This window comes from Panthera leo, chromosome D2 (genome assembly GCF_018350215.1).
Source record: "Panthera leo isolate Ple1 chromosome D2, P.leo_Ple1_pat1.1, whole genome shotgun sequence".
NCBI classification, from domain to species: Eukaryota; Metazoa; Chordata; class Mammalia; order Carnivora; family Felidae; genus Panthera; species Panthera leo.
This window is the reverse complement of record NC_056689.1, coordinates 33,488,636-33,506,275: the sequence shown is the minus strand read 5'-3', so window position 1 is coordinate 33,506,275 and position 17,640 is coordinate 33,488,636. Positions and strand designations below refer to the sequence as shown.

Here is a 17,640-nt window from a genome sequence, read left to right as displayed (position 1 = left end):
GTAACTGACTGGTTTTGCATCGGGAATAAACTTTCTTAATGAGTTTAAGATATTGGTCTGAGCCCTTGAAATCACCTCAAATGTTTAATGCGAGTTATTTGTGTTAGATGTTAGGGCTCTAGTGTGAGGGTAGTCTAGAATCACCTAACAACGCATCTGGAGTTGTTTTGATTAATATATCTCGAGTTCTATCTAGACAGAATCCCCAATAAATATTAATTGATTTCATAGGGATCTAATAAAAGACACGGTCTTTATCCTTAGAAGGTCCCAGGGAGGACGGTATATCAGAAGCGGAGAGGCTGCACCTGGCCTCCCATTCGCGGCCCTTCTCAGCCGCCCGTCACTGAAAAGGCTCCGGGATTCCTCAAAAGTGCTGTGATTTGAGAAAGCGCCAATGGGATTGGGGATGGTCCTTGGGACCGAGTAAAGTGATAAAACCGGCTGGTCCACCTTAAGGGAGCGTCTCTTCCCGCAGGTGGAGCTGGGAGGTGCGGACTAAGCGATAGCGCGAGCCAGGCTGAGCCGAGGCACCGCCCCTCCTGCTCCGGGGGCGTTCCCGGCCGCCGCAGCTCCCGTAACGGGCTGGGGCGGTGGCCGCTGCGCTCCGCCTTCCTGGCCCCGCCCCCGGCTCCATCTTGCTGGCGACCAGTGTTGGGCTGTAACGCTGCTCCCCCGGGTCAGGTGAGCGATGGCGCCCCCTACCCTTCCTGCCCCTGTCCCCCGGGTCACGTCGGTCAGGCCCGCTCTGGGGCTTGCCGTGCGGGAGGTGGCGGGGTCCCGCGTGTATCCCCGCGGTAGGGCTCGGTGGGGGTGCCTGTGGGCCTCCCGGGTGGCGGGCGTCTCGGCGTCTGTGTCTCCGGACCTGGGCTGCCCGGTGGGGTGTTCGGGCGGAGGCGCTTTGGGGTGGGATAGGCTAGGCGGCCAGCCAGCCAGCCTGGCGGGAAGACGGGAGGACCTTTCACCGTCCTCTGGGGACGTCCTCGGCTGTCCCGAGATTAGAGGGACTAGTGACACCCTGCACGCAGGCAGGTGACTACAGGTGGAGGGAGGGAAGCCAGAGGATGACCCTGCTGAAGGCACCTCAAGGAAGGCTGAGTAGGAAAGCCAGCGAGAAATACCGAAAGCTGTCTGGCTAGTGACTAGACTTTGCGGTGACACAGCAAATTTAGGGAAACTTGGGAAATTTGTACTGTGCTTAGTGAACCGTAGGACAGGGCCTACGCCTAAAATTGTACATTGGCTCGGGTTTATAATTCTTGGAAACTATTCTAGGAAATAGCTTTCCAGATTTGATTTCTGTTCCCTGAACAGCATCAAGTATGCTGATTAATAGCCCGTCCTGAGCCAACACTTCCTATACATAGGGAGATGGCTGATGTCCACCATAAAGTAACAAACGAAAAGTCGTCCAACCTTTAAACTCGCTAGTATCTTCTATCAGGTGGGGAGCTGATCTGATAAAGTAATCTGTCCTAATTAGAGCTTAATGAGTCACCTTTCAGGCAGGTAAGGAGTCTCAAGCACTAGATCGGTAGAAGAGAGAATTTTAGCCACTTCAAACTTAAGCTGCTTTTTATTCCTCACTGGTGATGGCTGCCTACCTTGTCCAGGAAGTCATGGTTGGCCATGACCCTAGTTCTATATCCAGTGATATAGCCCTTGCTGACTGATTTAATTAGTCCTTCCCGACCAAAAGGCAGGTTTTGGAAAATTGTAGTATCTCCTGTTGGCCACCTTCATTTGCCCTTCCTGTTCTGTATTTGTTTCACAAATCTGCAACAGCTGCCTCTTGTGTTCCTGGGCTTGATGCCATCTTGAGACTCCTGTAGTGAGACCCACCCCTTTTAGTAGCTGACTCACTGGGTGGAGATGGTCTGGAGAACCAAGAATGATTTCTAGTCTTTTAAAAGTAGTTGCTGATGGAGAATGATAAAAAGGAAGTAAGAACTCTTGTTTACCATTCCTTGGGCAAAATGAGTAATTTGTTGAGTCACCATAGGGTTTAAGTTTTTACAAAAGCTTTTTAAATCTAGCTTTTGAATAGATGATACATGCATGACTCCAAAAGGGGTAAAGGTACGTTGAAAATTAAGTTTCCATGGGGCGCCTAGGTGGCTCAGTCAGTTAAGTGCCTGACTTTTTTTTTTTTTTTTTAAATGTGTATTTATTTTGAGAGAGAGACCCAGAGTGCGAGTGGGGGAGGGGCAGAGAGAGAGAGAGAGAGAGAGAAGGAGACAGAATCTGAAGCAGGCTCCAGGCTCTGAGCTGTCAGCACAGAGCCTGACACAGGGCTCAGACTCATAAACCATGAGATCATGGCCTGAGCTAAAGTCAGACACCCAACCAACTGAGCCATCCAGGTGATCCTGTCTGACTCTTGATTTTGGCTTAGGCCATCATCTGAAGGTTTGTGAGTTCGAGCTCCGAGTCAGGTTCTCTTGGGATTCTCTCTCTCTGCCCTTCCCCTGCTTTCGTGCACGCTCTTGCAAAATAAGTACTAAAAAAGAAAAATAATGTAGAACTGGGATTTTGTCACTGGGACAGTTCTTGAGATTTAGAAATTTAAGTTACTTATGTAGTCTTTGTTACTGTAACTACTTGTTGCCGTTAAAATTATTAATTTTCTCATAAACTGTTATCAGATTTTTCCCCCTTTCTTTTGACACTGACCTCTTTTGCCCTTGGTCCACCTGATTATTTCTAAGATGCTGTTGTCCCTCTTTTACTCCTTATACCAACCATACTCCTGTTCCTATTTTTACAACTGGGTCTTTGGATTCCAAATGATTATTTTAGAACTGACTGGATCAGTCTTCTTATTATCTTTATTATTGTAACTTTGACTCAATATATGCCTATTCATTCTCAATTTGGTGTTTTTAGCTTCTTGTGCTTATGTTATAAAGAACACTACAATAACTTAAGTTTATTATCTCATTTTCCTGTACTGTGTATTTACTTTATTTATTTTTAATGTTCATTTTAGAGCACACGAGCAGGGGAGGGGCGGGGGGGGGGGGGGAGTGAAGAGGATCTGAAGCAGGCTCTGAGCTGAGAGCAGTGAGCCCAATTCGGGGCTTGAACTCACGAACTGTGAGATCATAACCTGACCCAAAGTCGGCTGCTCAGCCAGCTGAGCCACTCAGGTGCCCCAATATACTGTGTACTCAAAAGGCAGGATACTTTTCTCCCTCGTCTTTCTATCAGCACCTAGGACAGTACTTATTACATAATGGGATTTCATTATGTTGAATTGGATTTGTTTAGGGTCTTGATGTAAAAGAAATGGATAATCGTTTACAGCCATAATGGGGAGAAGAGCCAAAACACATTGAAAAGTGTGCAAATTATTTGGTAGATCCAGAAATACCAAAATATTCTGGTACCAAAATATGATTCAGAGACCAGCAGCATCAGTATCACCTGAAAAGCCTAGTTAGAAATGCAGAATCTTGGGGCGCCTGGGTGGCTCAGTCAGTTAAGCGTCCGACTTCGGCTCAGGTCATGATCTCGCGGTTCGTGAGTTCAAGCCCCGCATCGGGCTCTGTGCTGACAGCTCAGAGCCTGGAGCCTGTTTCAGATTCTGTGTCTCCCTCTCTCTCTCTGACCCTCCCCCGTTCATGCTCTGTCTCTCTCTGTCTCAAAAATAAATAAAAACGTTAAAAAAAAAATTAAAAAAAAAAAAAAGAAATGCAGAATCTCATGCCCCATCTCAGAACTACTGAAACAGAGTCTGCATTTTAACAAGATCCTCAGGTCATTTACATACATAATGAAGTTTAAGAAGTACTACTTTATCTTGTACATTATCTTGTACATTGTTCAAAGAAGGGAGAGATTAGAGGCACCTGGGTGGCTCAGTTGGTTGAGTGTCTGACTTTGGCTCAGGTCATGATCTCATGGCTCTTGAGTTTGAGCCCCACATCAGGCTGTGTGCTGGCAGCTCAGCGCCTGGAGCCTTCTTCAGATTCTGTGTCTCCCTCTCTGCCCCTCCCTTACTTGCACGCTGTCTCAAAAATAAATACACATTAAAAAAAGGGACAGAAGATTTGAGCTGGATAAGTCAGGAAAGGTGAGTGAACCCAGGCATGAGGGCCAAGTCATTTAATAACAGTGGCTTAACCAAAGGCACATTGGGAATGGTTTAAGTGGTAAAGATGTCTCATTGGAGGTTAGGTATTAAGAGATAAAATGAATAGATAAATTAGAGCCAGTACTAAGGAGAACTGAATTTCAGGCCTATACATTTTCGTGTGATACTCTAGCAGTAGTCTTTGAGGAGGTTTGACCTGAAGAGTGATATGCTGAAAGAGGAGCATTTTAGGAAAATTCATCTAGTGATGGTGCCCAGGAAATTATAACTGTGAGAGTATATGCAAGATAAATAGAAAAGTAATTTTACTAAAATAGGCATCAATGATGAAAACCTGGTCTAAGGATATGGCCATGAGAATAGAAATGATGGGTAGAATAGGAGAAGCATTGCAAAGGAAAAAAAAGTGTTGGGTTACTTACTGTACTTAGTAATAGGTAATTTAAGTAGTGGTACTAGTGACAGATACAGGATTTTTTCCCCAAGTTTTTATTTATTTATTTATTTTTCTTTTTCCAAGTTTTTATTTAAATTCCAGCTAATCAACGTATAGTGCAATATTAGTTTCAGGTGTAGAATTTAGAGATTCATCACAGTACCTGGTGCTCATCACAAGTGCCCTCTGCAATACCCATCATCTATTTAACCCATCCATCCACTCAACTCGCCTCCAGTAACTATCAGTTTGTTCTCTATAGTTAAGATATTTTCTTGGTTAGGTATGGGATATTAGGATTGATCTGGTGGAGAATGATGAATATTTAATTCCAGACCAATACTGAAGGCCTCTTAACTGGCCTCTTAGTCTATGTTTCATTGTGTTTTGATGATTGTCTATCTTAAATTATATACTATCTTTTGCCTTGCATATGACATTGCTGTTCAGCTTCCCTACCAATGTATCATCACCATTTTACTTACTTACTTATTTATTTATTTATTTATTTAAAGTTTATTTATTTTGAGAACAAGCAGGGGCAGAGATAGGGGAAGAGAGAGAATCCCAGGCAGGCTCCATGCTGTCAGAGCAGAGCCTGATGCAAGGCTCGAACTCACAAACTATAAGATCATGACCTTAGCCCAAAGCAAGAGTTGGATGCTTAACCGACTGTGCCACCCAGGTGCCCCTATCCATCACCGTTTAAAACTTAGTTTAAACCTTTGGTAATTCTGTTAGTCTCCAATCTTAGTACAGTGTTTTATGGTAGATGCTAAATAAATGATTTTATATAGATATATTTGCCAGGTATATTATTATATTTGACCAATAGTTTTTCAGATATAAATAAATATTTATTTATTTTTTGGGGGGAGCACAAGTGGGGGAGGGGCAGAGAGAGAGAGAGAGAGACAAAATCCCAAGCAGGCTTCGAGCTGTCACCACAGAGCCCGGTGTGGGGCTCGAGCTCAAGAACTCTGAGATCATGACCTGAACCGAAACCAAGAGTCAGATGCTTAACTGACTGAGCCATCCAGGCACCCCTAGATATTTTTTTAAGAAGGAAATCTTGCAATTTGTGACAACATGAATGAATCTTTTTTTTTAAGCTTATTTATTTATTTATTTAGAGAAAGAAAGCTTGTGCATGCACATGAGTGGGGGAGTGGCAGAGGGAGAGGGAGACAGAGAATCCCAAGCACCTTCCTCACTGTCAGTGCAGAGCCCGACATGGGGTTTAATCCCACACACTGTGGGATCATGACCTGAGCTGAAAGCAAGAGTCAGATGCTTATGGTTAAGTCACCCATGTGCCCCAGTTTTTTAGATATGATCAGGCTATGAAATGGTATTGTTTTGAATATTTGTTTTCCCCTCTATTTATTTGCATTTCTTTTAGGTTGGTAGTGTTTTCTTCAATTGCAAAAGGTACTTACACTATACATATATACATATATATTTGTGGTTTTTGGGTTCACGTTGGCTGCATTTGTTTTACATGAGTGGTCTTTAAAAATTTTTTTAAATGTTTATTTATTTTTGAGAGAGAGAGAGAGAGAGAGAGCGCTAGTGGGGGAGGGACAGAGAGAGAGGGAGACACAGAATCTGAAGCAGGCTCCAGGCTCTGAGCTGTCAGCACAGCCTGACGTGGGGCTTGAACTCACGAACCGTGAGATCATGACCTGAGCCGAAGTTGGAGGCTTAACTGACTGAGCCACCCAGGTACCCCTACATGAACGGTCTTCTAAAAAAAACCAAAAACTTTATTATGGAAAAATTTTGAATGCACAACTGGACAGAAGAGTGTATTGAATACCCACATACTTGTATAAATAATCAACTCATCTAGTTTCATCTATACTCCTGCATAACCCTTTTATATGATTTTGAAGTGATTCCCAGACATATTTTGTCTATAAATATTCAGTGTATATCTCTAAAAAAGCAGATGCTTTACAAAAATCATAACACCATTATCAGACCTAAAGATGTAATAATTTCTTAACATCATCAGATGTTCAAGTTATTGTTTGCATTTCCAAATAGAAATGAGTTCCTTTTGAAGAAAATAACTTTCAAACTCTCTGGTGCAGACTGTAGTTTGCAAAAGGTATTTCCCCTGTCATGTTTGCTGATCAGAATACTATCAAATCTTGATTACCATATATTATCAGAGAATAGATAATGTATGATTGCCTCTTTAATCCCAGATTGGCTGCATTCTGCCACCCCACCTTATTTTCTTTTCCCCCAATTAGAGAATGTATACTAATTTTAAAATTAGTCTAAGTCTTGGGTGCCCGGGTGGCTCAGTTGGTTAAGCATCCGACTTTGACTCAGGTCATGATCTCATGGTTTATTAGTTTGAGCCTCACATTGGGCTGTCCGCTATCAGCTCAGAGCCAGCTTCAGATTCTCTGTCCCCCTCTGTCTCTGCCCCTCTCCCACTCTTGTCTCTTTCTCTCTCTCAAAAATAAATAAACCGTTAAAAGATAAAATTAGTCTAATAAAATTGGATAAATATATTGGCAAATATTGGCAAAATATGTAGAGAGATACTTAAGGCTATTTGTTGTAGCACTGTTTGTAAAAGACTAGAAACAACTCAGATGTTTGCTATTAAGTAAACTATGGAAAGTCCACAAAGTGGAATACTATGTAGTTGTAAAGAGGAATGAAGACTATCTATATACTGCTATGAGTGGTCTCTAATAAAAGAAAAAAGCCAAGTGAAGAAACAGTGTATGTATTGGCTAAATTTTATCTAAGAAAGGAGTGGGGATATAAATATATACATATCAGCTTATGTATTTAAAAAAACACAATAGATGTATAAGCCATAAAAATAATGGTTACATATAGGAAGAGGGAATGAGCAGGGATAGAAGCTAATATCTTTCTGAATATATCTTGTTTTATTGATTTGACTTGGGACCAAGAAAATATTTTATGCAATTATAAAATGAAACTTAAAAAAAATTTTTTTTTTTTTTTGGATAGGCTCCATACCCACTGTGGGGCTTGAATGATCGGCCCTGAGGTCAAGAGAGGCATGCTCTACTGACTGAGCCAGCCAGGTGCCCCCAAAGTAATCTTTAAAAATTAAAAGCACAGTGAAACAGGTGGACCAAATAGGTATCACATTGGTAGCCTAACTCTATAGGAATCATTTTAACTATCTTTAAAACACAGTAATTTGACCGTGCATTCATAGTGGGGTGTATCCCAGTGTAATGCTCTGAATGTGTTTCCCTTAAAGATGACAGTATTTGGAGGTGAGGCCTTTGGGAAGTGCTAATGTAATGAAGGCAGAGCCCTTATGAATGGGATTAATGCCTTATAAATGAGGCTCCAGAAGGATCCCTTCCCCTTCTGCCACGTCAGGACATAGGGAGAAAGCACCAGCTATGAACCAGGAAGAGGGCCCTCACCAGAGAATTTGATCATGTTGGCGGTTTGATCTTTGACTTCCAGCCCCTGGAACGTGAGCAATAAAATTTCAGGTGTTTTGTTATAGCAGCCCATATGGACTAAGACACCCCCACCCCAAATTGCAAAAAAAAAAAAATTTTAAGTTTATTTTGAGAGAGGGAGAAAGACGTGTGCACAAGCGGGGAGGTGGGGGGCAGAGAGAAGCAGAAACAGAATCGCAAGCAGGCTCCATGCCATCAGTGCAGAGCCCTATGCAGGGCTCGAACTCAGTGAACTGTGAGATCATGACCTGAGCTGAGATCAGGAGTCAGACACTTAACCGACTGTACCACCCAGGTGCCCTGCAAAAAAGACTTTTTAATTGTTTTTAGCAATCATGTTGTAGCAATATGGGTATTTGTGTTAATTTCCTGTGGCTGCTGAAAGCCAAAAGTCCTAAATCAGTGTCTCTGGGCTGAAGTCGAGGTGTTAGTAAGGTTGCACTCTCCAGGAGGCTCTAGGGAAGAATCTATTCCTTGCCTCTTCCAGTTTCTGATGGCTGCCAGTGTTTTCCAGTATCTGCCTCCATAGTCACATTGCCTTCCCTTCTGCTCAATTCCCTCTGCCTCCTTTTTACAAGGATACATATTATTACATTTAGGGCCCACCTAGATACTCTAGATAATGTCCCCCAAGGTCTGTAATTTAATCACCTCATTTTTGCAAGATAAGGTGATACTCAAAATCCAGGAATATCTATTGGAAAGCAGTTATTCAGCATACTATAGTTATTATTATTCTGAAACTCTTATGAGTTTATATAGAATTTATACAGTAGGATAAAGTAGGTAGTATGTTAATGTCATTAGGAACTAAGAAGTTCAGTGTAAGGGAAAATATATATAAATATAAAATGTTAAATTAAAAATCCTATAATTCTAAAATTGAACTGGAAATATCAATATGAATGTTTTGTTTTTTTTAAATATTACCCTGTCCCATATTGAAAAGGCATAGAGAAACAATGATCAACTACTAGCAGTAAACATTGCTAGTACTCCGGTTGTAATTTTTAAACATCAGTCATTTACCATGAAAACTGATCAGGGCTCCTTGGAGAGTAGACTAGGTCTGAGGCAAGAAAAATACAAAATGAGCCTGGAATATCATGTGATATAAAATGGCAAGGAAGTTACCCAAAATGTCTGGGAGATTGTGTCAAAACAATGTGTCGGGCAATATTAAAGGCTTCCCTTAGGGGCTTGGGTGCCTCAGTCAGTTAAGCATCTGACTCTTGATCTCAGCTCAGGTTTTGATCTCAGGGTCGTGAGTTCAAGTCCCATGTTGGGATCTGTGCTGGGTGTGGTGCCTACTTGAAAAAAAAAAAAAGAAGCTCTTCTTGGCCAAAGATGGGAGAAATTGAATATTAATAAGAACAATAACTGCAGTGGATTGAAATATATCAGATATGTTTATGTTCTTGAATTCATATTGATACTTCAAAATTTATTAGTCATCTTGTTATGCTATGGAACCAATTCATTTTGAAAACTGGTAAATGAAGAGAAAAAGTACAGTCTATATAACTATTTCAGGAAAACTATACAGTTGCTGAAGGGAAATTTCTTAAGGATTCCAGATAATTAATGAAGAAAAAATGATAGAATTAGATCCACACATTGATTATCAGCCACAAAAAAGAGGGACATCTGATCGTTAGGTGTTTCCTGACAGAAACAAAACAGTATTTTTCAGTATTTGTGCCAAAAAAGGAATCTGAATCTGATCAAGCTTCTAGATCTGACTAAATTTTTAGGAAATAACTTTTAAAGATTATTATGGAGAATCAGTTGGTAAATCCAGATAGAGGGATATTTCAGGACAAATTCTCTGGTTCCTTCAACAAATAAACTGCACTGAAAAAAATGAGAGAGGAGGCTTATAGACTAGAGACATTTAAGAGACACACCAAGTCACTAGAATATATGGACCATAGTTGTATACTGATTTGAACAGCCAAATTGTAAAAAATATTTTGAGATATTTGGGCAAATTTGAACACTGGATACTTGATGATATTAGAAAATTATTAAATTTTTAAGATACAATATTGGTAAATGACTATGGTTTAAAAGAGTCCTTCTCTTTTTACAGATAGTATATTGACATACTTGTGAGTAAAGGAATATGTTTGGGGATTTGCTTTAAATGATCTAGGAAGGATAGTGGTTGGGGTACAAATGAACTAGGATTACCTGTGACTTGACAGTTGTTGAAGCTGAACATGAAGTTATGTGAACATTATATCAGGTTGAGCCACAAGAAATTTGTATGTTAAAACAGTTGAATTTCATTAATGCCACGTAGTTCAATCTAACACTGTTCTCTCTAAAATCTTTCAGGTTTTCTATAATAAACAAGTACAAAATAAAAAGCAATAAATATTTAAAAGATAATTGGAAATTTGAACACTGACACATTGATATTATGGTTACATTTTTAAAATAGTCCTGTTAAGAAAAAATGTTTTTAGAGATATATACTGAAGTATGTATAGGCTAAAATGGTAGAATGTCTGGGATTTGCTTCAAAATAATCCAGTGGAGTGATGGGGGATGAATGAGTGTATTGAAAAAACAAAATTGGCCGTGAATTTGTAATTACTAGAGCTGAGTGTTGAGTCTTTGGGGTTTCTTATACTCTTTACTTTTAAGTTTGAAACTTAATCAAAAGTTTATAAAAAAGGTGTGTGTGGATATGAATGTTAACTCTTAACCATTGTTTCCCATAATGTTATATCACCAAATAAAGGGATTTCTATGGCATTTGGAAAGCATTTATTTTAATCTTTACATTTTAATGTTACCTTCTCTTTGTGGCCAGAAACTATTGCAAGTTTTCCACATATGGAAGTGATATAAAATAGATTTAAGTGAAAAATTAATTGGCTTATAGATATTCCATAAATATTCCATAAATAATAGTGCTGGTAGTATTAAGATATGACAAAAATTGTATGGGGAGGATGAAGTTGGAACATTTACTATGCTATGCTGACTCCATTGGTATGAATGGGGAGATGAAAAAGTATTTTATAAACTTTGCTTATACCTCTAATATTCACATGTTGAATGCCTGACAGACTCTTGAAAGAAGATAGATTTTGTATAAAACCCTTGATGATATGTATCTTCTAAGGACTTAACCCTTATAAAAAATTACAGAGGACATTTTTTATTGTTACAGAATGTCATACCCAGGCTATCCCCCAACAGGCTACCCACCTTTCCCTGGATATCCTGTAAGTATTGCCACTTATAATAGTAAAATAGCTCATGTACTTGGAACAGGTGTTGTATAGGACTAGCCCATGACAGATCTTACACATATGCTAGAACAGGGGTCATAAACTCAGTTGCCCAGAGCTACTGAGTAGAATAAGTGTGTGAAGGCAGGAGGTGGGAGGGAACGAGAGTGTACTTGCCTCATTTATGGAAAGCCAGCAGCTACTCAGCTTCAGCCCAATGTCGTCATGCTGCAATGCAGACTCAATGTTGCTAGATATTCCATTTCTTCAAGTAAAGCCAGAAATATGGATTTGATGTGAAATTGCCCCAATTTTTTAAAATGGGAAATTAATTTTTTTTAATGTTAAATGTTGTATGGCCAATAAAATATGTATGTAAGCTAAATCCATCCCGTGAATCACTGGTTTTTAACCTTTGTATTAGAAGGTTTAAAATAATTAAGGGCTTGACTCAGAGATAACAAATTGCAGTGGATTAGAGGTCCCTGTATTTGCAGTTCTGACACTTTTAGTATTTGGAGTACATTTTTTAAATGTGCTACTAAGTTCTGCCTTGTTGATGTCTATACTATGAGGACTAAACTCCTAGCTGAGGCATTTAAGTAAGAATTATGCATTTCAGTTTTATATTCATAAGTGTATAGGGCTTCTTTCTAACAATGGGAGAATAGAAAGAGAGGTCTATGCAGATTAATGTTAATGTAAGTATCCTTACGTAAAATGAATATATAGCTCTCCTGAATTTATCATAGGAGAGAAGAGAATTATGAATATGTTCCTAGGTCCCTATATACTCAACTGGACTCTGGTTACCATTTCAGTTATTATAGACTAATTTCTGAAACAGACAACCCCAACATCCAAGTGACTTAACACAATAAAAACTTGTTTTCTTTAGTCTCCTAGAAGTCAGTGGCAGGTGGGTGGTGGGGTGGGGTATCAAGGAGGCTTTATTCCATGTAGTCTTTCAGGTTACTAGGCTCCTTCCACATGTTGGCTTTATCATCCTCTAGTGTCTTGGATTCCTCCACTGGATTCTCTGCTTCCAGCTGGCAGATAAAGGGAAAGAGGAAGAGAGAGTGTGTAGGATTGGGCAGGAGGTTTTTAGGGGCCAGATTGGAAGTGGTGTACATCACTTCTGTCTCTGTTCATTCACCAGTGTTCAGTCATATGGTCCTACTTTAACTGCAAAGGGGTCTGGGAAAGGTAGTCTAGCTTTGTGGCCAGGCGAGAAAGTTTAGTGAACGTGTAACAATCTCTGCCACTCTTAGACATTTTCTAGTCTGAACTGGGCTCCAAATGTCACACCCCATGGTAACTCAGGTCACTTTTTTGTTCCTACTATGTAACAGGTCCAGGTGTGTCGCAAAAGAGCCAGGAATTCTCTTTAGGGCAGAGAGCTATACGTCTTTCTAATATTTCCAGGTATTAGGAAAATGAAGGAACTAATGAGCTTTGATAGTTTTTCCTGAAGCCTTGAGGTTTCTGAAGAGTCTCGTTCTTACTCCCAAATAGAGAAACAGATCCGTCTTGCCCGACACAGGTAGAATTGAATGTAACTGAGTTCTGAAAAGCAAGTGTTTTGACAAACTAGCATACAGGTAAACTAGTACAAGATACCAAGACTTTTAATGTGACTTTTACTATGTAAAAGAAAATTTAGACCTTAACAGTTATTTCAGTTTGTTTGTTTGTTTGTTTGTTTGTTTTGGTCACATTCATATGAAAAGTTTTCTGGTTTGTCAGCCTGCAGGTCAGGAGTCAACTTTTCCCCCTCCGGGTCAGTATCCTTATCCTACTGGCTTTCCTCCAGTGGGAGGAGGTGCCTACCCACCAGCCCCAAGTAGTGGCTACCCAGGAGCTGGAGGCTACCCTGCCACTGCAGGCTATCCAACCCCTGGAGGCTATCCTGGTGCCCCACCACCAGGGGGAGCTCCATCCTATCCTGGAGGTGAGTAGTGGGTTGTGGCATTAGTGATGATTTGGGATTGCTGTATCATTTTTCCTTCTCTCTCTCTCTCTCTACCTCTCTCTCTCTACCTCTCTCTCTCTACCTCTCTCTCTCTACCTCTCTCTCTCTACCTCTCTCTCTCTACCTCTCTCTCTCTACCTCTCTCTCTCTACCTCTCTCTCTCTCTACCTCTCTCTCTCTCATCCATTTCATTCTTGCTTGTTTTATATGAGGTCAGAGATGCTCTTAGCCTACTCTCTACCAAAGACCATAAACCTAGCTGGCAAGATAAAGGTTCTTGGGGGCATGAAAGCTGGAAACATTATCAAAAATTCTGTTGTGAAAAGAATTAGAATAAATCTCATGGTAATAAAGGACCAATATATAGCAGTTTACTTGATTATTTGTAATCTTAAGAATTGATTATGATATTTCACTTAGCATAATTGTGACCTTTAGGACAGCTTTGTGTGAAGGCCAAAAAGCTTAGCATTTTTGTTACTATAAGTTAGTTAGGCAGGTGAATGAAGTAAAAATTTTTTAATTTGTTTCATAATGGAAAAGAGTTGATAAGTTGAATTTAGACCAAAAGAGACTGCTGTTATAGCATTAATTGCATATTTTTTCCACTTTTCTTAGTGGATATTAGTAGATATTTTCCTAAAGTTTACTCTTCAATCATGAGAACTGTCACTGTATTTATTCTTTTATTCTAGTTCCTCCAGGCCAAGGGTTTGGAGCCCCCCCACCAGGTGGAGCAGGCTTTTCCAGCTATCCACAGCCACCCTCACAGTCTTACGGTAGTGGTCTACCACAGGTCCCACTACCTGGTAGGTACCAGAGAAAAACAATAGTGTGTTACTTAAAATTTTCAGTTGCCACTGAGAGAACTTAGTTAGTTTGGGATAGTCTTTAGTAAACTTTATACTAAGTACTTTTATAATTTTTTTTTTTTAATTTTAGCGTTCATGAGTGGGGGAATGGGGCAGAGAGAGAAAGAGAGAAATAATTTAAAATACATGGTTTCATTTGCAACTACGTGGCTGAAACTAGAGGGTATTATGCTAAGCCAAATTAGAGAAAGACAAATATATGACTTCACTCATATGAAGACTTTAAGATACAAAACAGATGAACATAAGGGAAGGGAAGCAAAAATATTATAAAAACAGGGAGGGAGACAAAACATGAGAGACTCTTAAATATGGAGAACAAACAGAGGGTTGCTGGAGGGGTTGTGGGAGGGGGGGTTGGGCTAAATGAGTAAGGGGAATTAAGGAATTTACTCCTGAAATTGTGCACTATATGCTAACTAACTTGGATGTAAATTTAAAAACTAAATTAAATAAAATGGTAAAAAATAAATAAAATGAAATGCATGATTTCATGAAATGCATTAATTTGGTGGAAAAGTTTAATCAGTAAGATGGAAATAAGGACCCACTTTTTGAGTTACAAAAAATCTGTTCCAAAGGCAAAAAACCAAAACCTTCAGGAGCTTCCTAGCTCACACCTATACCACTCCTAAACCCTCAGAACTATGCCCTGGCATCCTTTCTAGATGGAATCAAAATTTAGTTTGGTTCAAGTATTTAAAAAAAAAAAAAAGGTATTATTTGTTAGGAAACTGTGTAGGACGTGGAATATTTTAAAAGGTTCCTGTGACCAAAGTTGGTTTTAGGTTTAGTGAATTATAATCTTAAAAAATTACCCTACTGAATAACATGGTGTGAATGTTCTCATGTTTCTATATTCATAATAGTCAATGCTGTTTTGAAAAGTTAAATCCTATGAGATCTGTTTACTGTACTTTTTTTTTTTTTTTTTTTTAACATGTAGGTGGCTTTCCTGGAGGACAGGTGCCTTCTCAATATCCTGGAGGACAAGGTCCTTACCCAAGTCAGGTATTTCTACTCCTGTTTTTAAACTTAGTCCAATTTAATTGGATAACACCAAAGAAGGGCACCACTGCTTTGCTGACATTTCCCTGAAGCAGAGGATATGGTCCGTTATAGTCACTTAAGATTCTGCTCTTTGTGTCTGGTAGACTTGATGCTGTCTTTGGTCCATCTGCTTTAAGTGGTGTCCTGATGACTTTAATAAGACAAGCATAGGTCTCTTCTCACAGGTGATGATACTCCTAACTTTTTCACAGAGATTCACTTGGGTTCTTGGCATTGGTTTTAGTTCTTCCCTCACTTGTAGTTAACAAATATGAACTTGAGTGACTAAGTAATGGCTGTTTTGGGCAGTTTTTGATAAAGTGTGGTTTTGTTTTCTATTTTTACGTTTATAACTTTCCACTCTTTTTTCAGATCAATACAGAATCTTTTCCTTCCTATCCTGTTTTCTCTCCTGTTTCTTTGGATTATAACACTGAAGTGAGTAAGGTTTTCTAGTGTTTACTAATTACTGTATGTGCCTGTATGTACCTTCTTTACTTTCTGATTTCTCGTGTATTGGTCTCTCACACCTTCCTCAAGGATTCCACTGTATCTGTCTTACCATTATGTCTCTGTAGTGCTTGGTAGGGCTTTAACCATAGTAGTCAATTAATATTTGTTGAATTGATTTCTCAATAGCCCTAGGTCTCCTATGTATCAAATGTTTGTCTCATCTCTGTATAGCCCCTTATTTTAATATTAAGTTTAATTTTATATCTTATGCAAGTTACAAGGAACACAAGCAGTATGCTTTTATGCTTATCTTTAGCTTGATTTTCTTATTTATTTCCATCCTCTTTAATCATAAAGATCTAGCATTACCAAGCTTTTTTAAAGCTGAGCTGGGAGAGGGATTAAAGTATTGAAAGAGAAACACTTTAGCTATTTTCTGGCTTACTTTCTTGATTTGAGGAATTTGAGTTCCAGATTAAGAAATTTGTCCAAGACCACACACCTAGTAAAAGACTAAGCTGAGACTAGCTCTAGTTCTTCTGACTCCCAGACCAATGGTCTCCCTGTTACATAATGCTGCTTTGCTGGTGCTATAAATGATATTCCTCCAAAGCACATAGGGAATTGCCTTCAATCTTTTTTTTTTTATTGTTGAAGTTGATTGTTAATCATATTATATATCTATAGTTATTTTAATCATGTATGAGAATTTTTGATTTTATTTTAGCTTAAGCATGCACATAGTTTGAGAGACATGGATTTTATGACTAAGTATAAAAAAAGATTTTCATGTCATTTGCAACTACGTGGATGGAACTAGAGGGTATTGTGCTAAGTGAAATTAGTCAGAGAAAGACAAATATCATATGACTTCACTCATATGAGGACTTTAAGATACAAAACAGATGAACATAAGGAAGGGAAGCAAAAATAATATAATAACAGGGAGAGGGACAAAAACAAGAGACTTAAATATAGGGAACAAACAGAGGATTGCTGGAGGAGTTGTGGGAGGGGAATGGGCTAAATGGGTAGAGGGCATTAAGGAATCTACTCCTGAGATATGGTTGCACTGTATGCTAACTAACTTGGCTGTAAAGTTAAAAAAAAGAAAAAAAAAAAATTAAAAATTTTTCAAACCTAAAACACTAAAAATGAAATATACATACACATGCAACTCATGTGTAACAATTACTACCTTAAGATAGAACTAAAACCAATAAGTGGAACTTAACAGAGTGGTAAATTTTGGAAGATCTTTTAGATGGAAATGGAACAGGCTCCCTTGAGAGGAGTAAGCTTCCTATCACTGAAAGTCCTCTGGTGGATGGTGGTGTGTGAGTATATAATGTGTGTAGGAAGATGAAAATTTTTGTCTTAGTTGGGCATTTGGGACAGGTGACTTCCCTGATTGACTCAATTTTGTTTTTCAGTAGGAAGGTTGGTATCAAATGGGTGTCAAAGGGTAGAACTTTTGATTGCAGTGTGGGCTTTGTTGTGCTGAGAAATCTTCCCTAGTTTGAGTTTTGACCTCTGGAACATGGACCCTGATATCTTTTAATTCAATATAGTGCCTGGAAGATGACAGTATTTTTGATAAAGATTCATTGCAAACTTAGACTTTCAACAAAGAATGAAACAAATCCATTTTTTCCTAAAGATGAAAAATGAGTAGTTTTTGTTTGTTTTTTAAGAAAGAAGAGATGGGACGCCTGGGTGGCTCAGTTGGTTGAGTGTCCAACTTCAGCTCAGGTCATGATCTCACCGTCAGTGAGTTCGAGCCTGGCATCGGGCTCTGTGCTGACAGCTCAGAGCCTGGAGCCTGCTTTGGATTCTCTCTCTCTCTCTCTCTCTCTCTCTCTCTCTCTCTCTCTCTGCCTTTCCCCAACTCATTCTCTGTTCTCTCTGTCTCTCAAAAATGAATAAACATTTAAAAAATCAAAAAAGAAGAGGATGACAGAAGATGAGGATCATCAAATCATAGATTTTGAGGATTAGTTTCTCTTACTGTCTAGTCCAGTGTATGGTAAACAAAGGCTT

The 17,640-nt window shown here is 39.3% G+C and overlaps 1 protein-coding gene across 3 annotated transcripts in view; it reads left to right on the top strand.

Moving 5' to 3' along the window:
• The first annotated feature begins 566 nt into the window (after positions 1-566).
• Positions 567-17,640, top strand: part of ANXA7 (annexin A7) — a 31,822-nt gene continuing 14,748 nt past the window's right edge. The window contains exons 1-6 of one of the 3 annotated variants that reach the window (XM_042909076.1): positions 567-684; positions 11,193-11,247; positions 13,000-13,204; positions 13,921-14,034; positions 15,044-15,108; positions 15,520-15,585. In XM_042909076.1, the coding sequence (XP_042765010.1) occupies positions 11,194-11,247; positions 13,000-13,204; positions 13,921-14,034; positions 15,044-15,108; positions 15,520-15,585 (504 nt within the window). In that variant the 5' untranslated portion in view covers positions 567-684; position 11,193. Of the gene's footprint in view, positions 685-5,944; positions 5,964-11,192; positions 11,248-12,999; positions 13,205-13,920; positions 14,035-15,043; positions 15,109-15,519; positions 15,586-17,640 lie in introns of those variants that run through there. The other 2 variants (XM_042909077.1, XM_042909078.1) reach the window with 2 other exon arrangements.